Below are 11624 nucleotides of genomic sequence, written 5' to 3' on the forward strand. Positions count from 1 at the left end.
GCATGTTTAATTTTTCTATTCTGGATATGGAAATTTGAGCAGTAAGTCTACAGCTTGAGTTATTACAGTATACAATAGGGATCTGAAGGGTTGGAGACAAGCCTTTCAAAGCTAGTAACATTACCTGAAGTAGCAACCATTCCAAGGCAAGGTCTAAATGAAAATATCAGTTACCGTATTTGACGGCATATAAGACACACTTTTTTAATCAAAAAATGGCCTAAAAAATCCCCCTGTGTCCTATGTACATAATGTAGGCTCAAAATTTAAGAATTTTGGCCGAAATTATACATGAAACGTCACGTAGATGTTGTAGCCTAGCCTAATATTCAGTGTTATCCTAATAACCTATTAAAAACCAAAGTTTATTATAATTATTTATCATTATCACACTTACCATCATCGCAATTACTACTGCTAGTATTATAATCAATATCTACGTTGTTATTATCGATATTTTCATTAAAATGTATTAATATCATTATCGTCGTCTACAGCACATTGCCGCATTCCACATTTACAGACTTACAGTACGTGTGCTGCCACCTATTGGTGATTATCTTGAGAGCTTTACGGATAACAAGGCTGAAACGTAGTTAATTCCAGAGCTTGGTTGCATACTTTTATAATATATAATGGATATATATAACATATATTACCGTAGGTAACATCTTTATTAATGTTTTTGTTGATTCTGCTGGTAAGAAACAATGTTTACAAATGAATGTGTTGCAATCTATTTGTAAACCTATGAGGCAGCTTTCAGCAGCAGACTAAACATTCGATTGTAGTAAATGGCTGATTGTATAATACATATTTTGATAAATATAAATATGGTAAATAACTTCTTTATTAATGTTTTTGTTGATTCTGTTGGTAAGAAACAATATGCATATGATAACCTAATACAGTACTACAGTTTTTACTTACCAAATTCATATGAGCATAGGCTAGGAAACCTTATTTTTTTTCCCCTCAATGTCCTGCTGAAATTGGGGTGCATCCTATGCAGACATGCGTCTTATAAGCCATCAAATACGGTACATAATGTGTTGACCTAATGTGAATCTGAGTTAGTGTTTGGTTTATGCCAAGCTAATCAAGAGGATCAAACTGCTTCATAAGTTGAAACCCAGTTTACATCACAATGTCTTTCTTCAGATGCACGATAGTCTTCCAGATTTTGGAATATGAACTATCTCTGTCTACAGTAAAAAAAAAAAAAAAAAACAATAAAGAATTTATGCTCCTCCTTAGTTCACTGTCTTGTCTCCAAAAGATCAACTCATCCAAGGACAAGTTGCCCTCTGTGATGGTGGCTATAGTGGAACTTTTTAAAATTTAGAATTGACAAGTTGCCCTCTGTGATGGTGGCTATAGTGGAACTTTTTAAAATTTAGAATCTTAAACTAAGAGAAAAATTATATTGAGACTTATTTCTAGCTCATTAATTCTCTCACCAGGCTCAACAGCTGTTTAGACCTACATTATAAACATGTATATGAGAGAGAGAGAAGGGGATGTATTGTAACCGAGGTTGTTTATGAAGAAATGCATTTAGCATTTTTTTAGGTTTTAGAAAATCAAATGAAAATGCAACAACTTCATACACACAGCTTTCTTCCTAGGTGCGTGTATCTAAACTCTCTCTCATTCTCCGATGCATTTATATATTTATGAGTACTGGTATTCAATCTCTTATATAAATCATTCTCTCTTTTTAATTCCACCACTCTCAGAACATTATTTCTTATCTATGACAAAATTTGATTGCCCAATAAAGAACATCCTATGCAGGTTAGCCTGGAAAAGGTAGGAAGAGCCCTGAATACCTCTGAAATTTAACAATCAACACACTGTGCTCCTTGATTTTCTGTCTATTTTTTGTTTTCCACTGCCAACCTTAACTTAGAAATGAAACATGGGAAATCTCTTCATGCATTACAACCTAAACTAAGGCTAGGGACATCAAACTCAGAGCAATTATCACTGAGCTACTGCAGTGGATAAATTTTCATTTCGGCAAAAACGTATAAATATCTGTCAATTTCAGATTTATCGTACGATAATGGGACAGCAACAGATCCATCCTCATCTACCAACGTACTAGAGTTAAACAGTTATTAATATGGTAAGTGGCTAAGTATATCATGATCACTATAAATCAATAGCAACCTGTATGGTACTACTCCTGAAAGAATTCAAACTTTACTTGTTCAGCATAACATCACTGATATCGTCTGCTGTCCAGAATAGAATTCAACAAACGTCACTACCTAAATATTTCAATTATTATAAAATATAAAAATGCTCTATGGCCAGAGACATAAGTTAATATCTAACATTGACCATTAAAGTAAATCTTGCATTGCACAGAAATGGTTGCATACCAGGCATTCAAAATCTATACCTACAACACAGTAAAACTTTTGGAAGAGAAACCATTACATTTCAGGCCTTTTAATACCAAAATGGCATTGGCTACAGTTTTACAGTATACTTAGTTAAGAGACCAGCAATGACTGCCAGGTAGTAGCCTATCATGTTTAATAGCTTACTCCCTGTTCTAGGATCATTGATTTCGTGTAATGTTATAATTGCAACTTCAAATTTAGACAGTCATCAGATGGGTAACCATAACTGAGAACCAGACATCATTGACACACAAGCTCTAGCAATCATCTCTTATGCAAGGCAACCACATCATTCAAAACTGTTGTAGGCCTCCAAGTTAGTTTGAAGAATGTGACAATGAGTAACAATGAGGCCCTGAAAGCCAACATAGTGAGCGACAGTGAGACAGCCAATCTCTGTGATTCTGAATATAAGTTAAAGGTAATGAACCAGTCAGCCTAGCCTAGGTTAAGGTAGCCTAGTTAAAACATCGTATTCTTGCTCTAAAGTAAAACTGTGTCAATGAAACAAATGCAAACCTTTATAAAAGGCAGCCTGGTATATGTTATACATATTACACAGCTTCAATTAATTTGTTAACCTAATGTCCAATACGGAAATGTTTCAGTTGAGGAAAGCTGTAATACACTTGAGCCGGTTTTGGCAATAGATGGTTTTACAATTTCTTTGGCGCAAAACAACATAAAATCCTTTTAAGAGTTACCTCTATAATACTATCGCGTTCCTGGGGTGTCAGTGGTGCCAAAGGATCCCTGTCTGCTTCCCAGTTACCGAAATTCTCTCGCACTTGCTCAATGTTTACATCTGCCACGTCTTCCATCTTTGTTTTGATGTGACGTCAGCAAGTGCTGCACATCGCCACGTAAATGTATAGTGTTTCTACTTAACAGTAACAAAACAATAGAGCAATATGCTCGTGAAATACAGAATGAATATAGCATAAGTTATTTTATACTCTTAAAAATCTATTATAATACGTAGTAACTGTAAATATGTATAAGTCATGTTTACCTTTTTACTTAAAGATTGAAACATTACTCACCTGTAAAATAGTTTTACTCTGAAGTGTACCACTTTCTTTTTTGACAGCTAGACCTTCCAATTTTCATTTGACAGTTCTACTTTGCAATCTTTCCAAGTAAATCTAACTAACTTTAAAAAAAATCATTCAAAATCAATAGCTATAAGAAATGCAAATGAAAGTCAAGAAAAATTGTATAGTTAATGATGATGTTATTTATATTATTTAAGATCATACGAAACGTACCCAGCTGAACGGTAAGTGATGGACTGGCCGGAGGTGTAAAAACGGACATTGACAAACTTTGTGAATTTTGTATTAGAAGGAAACTCTGATTTCTGTGTTGCTTTGTGTTAGGACGCTGCTTAGGGTTGCCTCGTAATCCGAAAAATAAGGAGCACAGCAGTGCCACTTCATGAGCATTTTGAGGCTATCGTGCGTGACGAGGGCATGTCATAATTCTAACGGGGACATTTAGTGTAATGTTCGTAAAATTAGATGTCACTGCAGTGACAAGTCTCTGAAGTTTCTAAATGAAATAAAATGCTGTGACATAGACACTAGGCCAACATATTTACATACTCATTCATGCACATACTACAGTATGGTATGCTATAAAATTCTCAAGGATTTTTCCTTTTTACTTAATTACAAAAGTTTTCAGTGTCAGTGTCCAGTCCCACCTGACTGAATGAAACGTTTACCAGATATATTGAGAATGTGCTTCTGTAATCTAGAAAGGCTTCGCTTTTAGATGAATATATTTAGTTAGTATTTTACATTTAAACAGGAAAATTACTAAACAAAGTGAAAGGAAAATGTCTTTGGGCCATATGGCATAAAAGTTGCCATCTGGCCAAAGGCGAGAGGAGGTCAAGATGTATTAATCAGTGATGTCTGCCAAATTTCGTACAATTGCACTTCGAAGACTGATAGAGGGGTAAGCCATCCAGTTAATGACAAGCAAGTAAGGTGAGTACTGTAGCCTGCAAGGGGCGACTTAATTTGTTTATCACCCAGTGACCTCCGCCAAGTGATGGCAGATGTGCAAGGCTGCCCAGCGCCTGCGTAGTCGAGTCACAATAACTGTTAAAAGTCGCCATGTCATGCTGCATGGCGCAATGATGTCATAATGGCATCTCGACTGATGCAATGGCGTCGCCATTTGGTTACGCAAGACGTAACTAGCAATGTGGCATCCAATACGATATGTGCCCTGAACTTAGCAACCCCACAGTGTGCGCAGTGGTCAGACTGTGTCGCGTGTGTCGGCAGCCAAAGGCAACTCCCAGACTTGTAAGGTGTCAAAGAAACGAGCAGGTAAAAGTTACTGCTACTTTATTACTTGTTGTATTGTATTAAGCCAACTCTTGTGTTGGCACGGGCCTTTCCTTGTTTGGCCCGTAGGTGATCTGAAAATTTCAGAAGGTCATTTGTTATAGGAAATGTGAAAGAGATTTAGTGGTAGAGACAGTTGTGGATGGAGGAAGGATGATGGTTGTAGTGGGAGGGGGCCATCATGTCACGGATAGTAGTAGTTTGAAGATGTAAGGCCTTTGAAAGAAAAATAGAGAAACATTGCAGGTGGGGTTGTCCAACCCTTTAAACCCTAGAGTCCCTGCAGAGTATTCTTAGTGGTAGTGTAGTTTAGTTGGAATAAGACAGAGATGATGTGTATAGGGCCTTACGGTGAGGGGATGGGATGAGTTGAGGAGGATGATGGTGGTAGTTAAAGAGGGCCATCTTGGTTTGTTTGTAGTGGTAGTATGAAAAGTACATGTTAAGTGAGTTGGTGGCCAGTGCCACTCTGAACACACTTAACATTACATTACTTAATTCAGCTGGAAAGTAGAAGGTGAGAAGTTTGAGTATTCTCATTGCATTGTTCTATCTTGGTGGCGGTAAATTTACTAGCAGCTGGGCATGTGTGTCGATGTCCTCGACTATTGCCTTTGCAAGTGTTGCTGCTATTTTAGCTGCGTCTGGTGAGTTTACATCAGCTTGTACTTCGCCTCTGAGCAGTGCTGTCTCTCTGCATTCTAGCAGGTAGTGTAGGAGAGGCTGCTGTGTTTCTTCCTCACAGTGCTCACATGGTCTGACACTGGGGTTAACAATTTCCCAGCAGGCTCTGTATCCCAGCCTTAGTCTGTGAATACATACAGCTAGTTTTCTCGGTGTGTGCCTGTCTATGGGGAGGCACTAGGTCGGTTGCCCATTTGTACCATCTGGCAGTCGGGGAGTGATCTGTCCATGCCCGTGGTCTTCCAGCATGTTTGCTTTCATGAGCGGTTTTATGGCATTTTTGATCTGTTGTAGTGCAGGTTGTATGTGGATCTGCACTCTGTCAATGTACCTTGTGCTCTTGGCTAGTTCATCCGCTTTATCATTGCCTGGAATTCCTATGTGACTCGGTATCCAGTTCATAGTGACTGGTCTTCCTCTTTCGCTGTGCTGGTAGAGCAGTGACTTGATCCCAGCCAGCAAGGCCTTGTTCTCTTTAATTCTAATTTGTTGCAAGGCCTGCATGGAGGATTTGGAGTCAGTGTGGATGATGACGGGTCCTTCCTCATTCTCCAGAGAGTACAGTAGTGCCTGTCTTATCGCTACTAATTCTGTCTGCATTGTTGAGGCACAGTTTGATGTTCTCCAGCATGCTTGGAAATTGTTTGAATATACTGCTGCTCCAGTAGTTTTATTTTCTGGATCCACAGTGCCGTCGGTGCAGTATGTTTGGGCCCCAGGATTTCAGTGTTCCTGATAGACTCCTCCGTAGGCTGCTGCTCTTAGTTCCTCTCTTGAGCAGTCTTCTTTTGCTCTGGGAAGGTGTGTGTAATGGAATTTTGCATAATCCTTTTTCCAGGGCGGGATATGTTGCACATCCTGCGCTGTGTCTGGTCTCATGTTCAGCATTGCCTCTGCCATATCTAACCTCTTGATGTTGTCACTTTGGTCTTTTCCGTAGGAGTTCGGGCTCCGAATCTCTGGATGTTTATTTAGTTCTCCTTTGTTCTGGTCTTGGAGATTGAGTCTCTCTCTGAGAGGAAGATTTTTGCCATTGTGCTGGCATTTCTCTGTGCAATCCTATCTTCTACTTTTGGCATGTTAGTCTCAAGCCTGAGGTTGCACAGTCTTGTCCACATGGGTGCCCCAAGCATGAGTCTCATTGCCTTGTTCTGTATTACTTCCAGAGTTTCCTTTTGTGCCTCTGTTAGCTTTACCAGGGCAGGGGCAGCATAGTCTATCAATGATCTGGTGCAGGCTATATAGTACGTTTTCTGTACATGTTCATTTGCACCATCCTTCAAAGATGACATATATCTCATTGCTGCTGTTCTTGCTTCTGCTCTTTCCTTCAGGTATTTGATTTCGTTCTTGAAGGTTAGTTGCTGGTCTAGGATGATTCCCAGATACATGTACTTGTCCACCCACTCTAGCAGTTCAGCTCCTATTGTGAGTGGTTGGAGTGGTCTGTGTGCTTTTACTGCCATGGCCTTTGTCTTATTTATATTGATTTTGAGGCCTAGTTCCTCCGACTTTTTGCTGATTTCATTGAGGGCTCTTTGCATTCTAGGCACACATCGTCGGCGTATATGAAAATTTCTACGCCTTCGGGAAGCTGCAGTGAGGCTAGGTTCTCCATGAGAATATTGAATAGGAGAGGACTTAGTATTCCTCCCTGTGGTGTGCCATTTTCCAAGTCATGGAAGGTGGATATCACCCCTTGGAATTTGACCCTCGCCTGTCTTCTTAGCACATAGTTTTTTGTCCAGGCTAGAAGGTGTCCTTTGACTCCTTTCTTCATCAGTGAGTGGAGTACTGCTGCTGGACTGGCTAGCTCGAAGGCTTTTTCAAAGTCTATGAAGACTACTACAGCCTTTCCTTGATTTATGTAGCTGAGGACATCTGTCAGACACTCTGTAGTTCCAACTCCTTGTTGGTATGCATATAGCTGTTTGTGTAGAGGACCAATTTTTTATGTTATCCTGTTGAGCACCATTTTCTCTCCAGTTTTTTCCATGCAGGAGACTAGTGCTATGGGTCTCGGGTTGTCTGGATCTTTAGGTTTTGGAATTGGCTTTGTGTCTTGTTGCCTCCAAGTACTTTATTACAGATCCATGCAGTTTATATAGCGGCCGACTGACGCCGGCCCGCGAGAGACAATGGAATTGACTGTGACCTGAGGTTGAAACAATAAACAATAATATGCAGTGAACGAGTACAAATTACAATACAAAACATACAGAGCTACAATATGGAGACAGTCTTGATGCCTGTGAATGAAGAAACATGTGATACATAATGTGTGACATTTGTATAAATACGCATAAAGTAAAAATGATTAAAATGCATGACCTGGCACGTTTTAGGCGTGACTAATTGAGCTTGAAGAAAATGGGAAGTCACCAAAGAAAACAAGCTCAGCGGAGACTTAATTAATGGCGCCGCCGAAACACTATCCTGGCGCCGATGTGGTGACTTTACAGACTCTCACTCTCTCAGGTCAACAGTCTCACCTGCGACCTGTACGTGACCTCCGCTGCTATCGTTGCTGTGCCCTTTCTTGGGTCATCACAATGCCTCAAAACGTTGTCAAGGTTGTTAGGAAGAAGGTTGTGATAAGTGGGTCCTGGTTGTGCCGTACAAGGACGTCTCCCCTAGTACCTCTGCAGCAGCCGTCCAGGGCCATGGTTCTTTGTCATCGTCTGCTTCTTCTGCTGATGACCCCCGTCTACAGGCCCTTCAGCAAGCGGCCGAAGAATCGTCTCCGTCGATGTCATTGGCCCCAACTGACCTCGAGGAGGAACCCCTGACCATGGAACTTGGGGATGAGGTCGAGGTCCAGTCCGAGGTGGAAGTCCTTGGCGATGATGAGGAGTGAACGACAGATGCAGAGAGAGTTGGCGAGGGGTCTGGGCAGCAACGTCGGAAGAAAACTCCTTGTGTGTTTGTATCAGACGACCAGGAGAGGATGTTGGGGGAATGGCTGCAGCAGCACCATTTTTTGTATGACAGGAGCCTCGCTGAATTCAAGGAGGTGGCGAAGAAGACGACTTCTGGCAGAAAAGGCCAAGTCCACCAACCCGCCTTTGACAGGAACGCAGTTGAGCATGTGGTTAAAGTTGATCAGAACCAGGTATGGGCAGCTGACCAGGACCAAGAGTGGCCAGGCAGCAGTGAGGGACCTGATGGACAGGGAAAGGTGGATCCTGACGAAGTGTAGCTTCTTCGGGAAAAACATCGTCCGTCAGAAGAACCCGAAGACCCTTGGATTGAGAGGTAATTGTTCTGGCCTGCACTGGTTTCATTTGTTGTGTTTTTTCCAGATTTTTAAATATCATACTATAAAAGCTTTCATGTTTCATACAAGCTGTTTCCAAAATTATTGATATGTTTTTCCCTTTTTCTTTCCCTACAGACTGCTGCTGCCGCTGCCCTTCCTGATGCCCCTGGCGTAGTTGAAGCTGCTGGTGGGGATGATGACGAGGTGAGCATCATCCCCGCCATCGAGGAAAGGAGGCCCAAGAGAAAGAAGTTTAACCCCGAACGTCAGCAGACCAAAGACTCTGTCCTTGAGAAGGTTAATATTTCATTATTTTCAGTCTGGAAACATAAAACAAGCATGTTGATTAACTTTTATAAAATACTGGCTTTTCGATACATTAACTATATAGATATTTTTTATTGTCTGATTTTTTCTTGGTTTTCATTTCTGCAATGAAATATATATTACTTTTGTGTAGTGACTAATATTTTTTTCTATCTTTTAGGTGATTGAAAACGCTGAAGCGGTCAAGAAGGCACTTATGGATCGGATACAACTAAATCCCAAAGAGGCCTACTGGAACCTCCACCGGAAGAAGGTTATGAAGGATTGCTCGGAGGCTGACCCTCTCTACTTTACCTGCAAACGGAGATCGAGTTTCTTGTGCAGAGACTACAGAAGGCGACGAAAGAAGGGAGACTGAAAGCGAGTTTCTACCTTTTCCTAAGCAGCAAATATTCGTTTTGGGAAATGGACCAAGAGGTCCAAGATACGTCGTCAGCCACATCTTTCGTGCCTCAGCCTGCACCTTCAACATTCTTCGGGCCTCAGCCTCCTGCTCTTTCAACACCGTCGTCGCCTCTGACACTGCCGAATCTTAGCCAAGTCGCCAGTGACAGTTTCCTAGGGAATATATTTCCCTCTACTGAAGGTCCCGCTTCGACGATGTCTCCTACTTCAAGTGTCACTACGACGACGGCTCCTAGTACTTCTCAACCTTAAAGTGCATTTTTATTTTTCATTTTTGTTATTGGTCACACAACAATAAAAATAAAAAAGTTCTTCTTGTTACTGTTCTTTAATAATACTACTGTAAATTCTGTTTACATTTTCTCTGTATGACAATGTAAATTCTTCTGCTACTATAAATTGTATATGTGTATATTTTTATGATATAATAAATTGTGTAAAATGTTTATGCCGTGTGCGTACTAAATTTTCCTAAAAACAATAATGACTTATGTCTATAACAATACTTTTTCTTGAAATGTTGAACACAGTCATTTTTGGGTAACAATTCCCTTAACTGCAGACCATCTCCAATATTTTCAAGGTTAAACTTAAGATGAATGAAGGTTGATATTTTTATAAGTTCAGATAAAGAAAAATGAAACATAAAACTTGTAACAAATAATGTGCAAATCAATTATATTAAACTGGATATGAATGATGGTATGATATATTCAAATAAAGAAAAAATGAAACTTAAAACTTGGAAAAAGTAATGTGAAAATCAAAATTATCAGTATTTTTGAAATATTTTCCCAATTTCAGATAAAGGTAGATAACACATGAAAACTAGTAATAAGTAAAATATGTTAAATATCCTCAGTATTTTTGGTATACTGCAATGAGAGAAACTTTGTCTCATCCCAGGTGGCAAGATTATACCTCGATTCAAGGTCTGGGGCGAGCCACTCAGTCAAAAGAAGATTGAAGCTTATCACAAGGGGATGAGAGAGAAAGGTCAAGGGCCGAATTAATTACCCACAGCTGCCTTTATTTTCTATTTTGATTAAAATATATTTTGGATTAAGCTTATCCCAAGGGGCTGAGAGAGAGAGAGAAAGGCCAAGGGCCGAATTAATTACCCACAGCTACCTTTGTTTTCTATTTTGATTAAAATATATTTTGGATTCAAGATTCTCAGTATTCTTGATATACTCTAAGAACTTCAGATATAGATAAATATGACGCAGAATACAACATAAAAGAAAATATATTTTGTAATAATATAAATATTATTTAATTCAACTTTTATTCAGGAATTTTACATAGTTTTTAAACATGATTTTCTTTTATACAAATAAGTCAGTGAGTTGATTGCAATCAAATACAATTTATTAGAATGTTCTGAAGTATAAGAAGTGAAAAGGCATTTTCTATTTTGAGTAAAATATATCTTGCATGCAAGATTTTCAGTATTCATGATATAATCTGAGAATTTCACATATAGATAGATAAATATGACACTGAATACAACTTAAAAGAAAATATATCTGGTAATAATATAAATATTTTTGAATTTTAACTTTTATTTAGGAAATTTACAAAGTTTTTCAACATGATTATCTGAAGCATGAAAAGACATTTTCTATTGTTTTCTTATATCATTGATTCCTGCTAATGAACGGAGACTGGGGGTTTATCTTCAGTTTCGTTTGACAATCTTTCAGGGGCAGGCAGGTTGGCTTCATGTCGATCAAGCATTTTGCTGAGCTGTGTCTTGGCAAAGACACCACCATCAAATTCGGACCCTATGGCGCCTACATCCATGTACAGGAACTTGTACTCAGCGTCAACAACTCCTAATAGAATTACAGAGTAGAACTTCTTGTAATTAAAATAATGAGTTCTTGTATGGGCTGGGTTCCTTATGTGGATGTGTTTCCTGTCTATTGCTCCAAGGGTGTGTGGGAAGTTCCATTGTTGATCAGGCCTACCTCCTTCCATTACTCAGGGGTGCTGGGTACCTGCGTGACCTCATCTCCATAGGCAGCCACAATGGCCCTACAAGTCTCAGGCACAATGCTGCTGATCGTGTTGGTAGCGCAGACTCTTGTAGGATTCTCTAGTTGCAAGGAAACGTAGGGTAACTGCAACACACAGGCCTGGGTGAATGGGTCTTTTCCAGAATGTGAGGGT

At 39.6% G+C, this 11624-nt stretch overlaps 1 protein-coding gene and 1 long non-coding RNA gene across 2 annotated transcripts in view; one reads left to right on the top strand and one right to left on the bottom strand.

Moving 5' to 3' along the window:
• Positions 1-3252, bottom strand: part of Cog3 (conserved oligomeric Golgi complex subunit 3) — a 200283-nt gene extending 197031 nt beyond the window's left edge. The window contains exon 1 of the mRNA XM_067123036.1: positions 3119-3252. Within this exon, the coding sequence (XP_066979137.1) occupies positions 3119-3235 (117 nt within the window). The 5' untranslated portion in view covers positions 3236-3252. The remainder of the gene's footprint in view (positions 1-3118) is intronic.
• A 4025-nt stretch (positions 3253-7277) lies between these two features.
• On the top strand, positions 7278-9836 carry LOC136849557 (uncharacterized). The gene is made up of 3 exons (XR_010856309.1): positions 7278-8713; positions 8853-9014; positions 9205-9836. It is a non-coding gene; the product is annotated as an uncharacterized lncRNA (long non-coding RNA).
• The last annotated feature ends 1788 nt before the right edge of the window (positions 9837-11624 follow it).

The sequence above is a fragment of the Macrobrachium rosenbergii genome, chromosome 21 (assembly GCF_040412425.1).
Source record: "Macrobrachium rosenbergii isolate ZJJX-2024 chromosome 21, ASM4041242v1, whole genome shotgun sequence".
NCBI lineage: Eukaryota > Metazoa > Arthropoda > Malacostraca > Decapoda > Palaemonidae > Macrobrachium > Macrobrachium rosenbergii.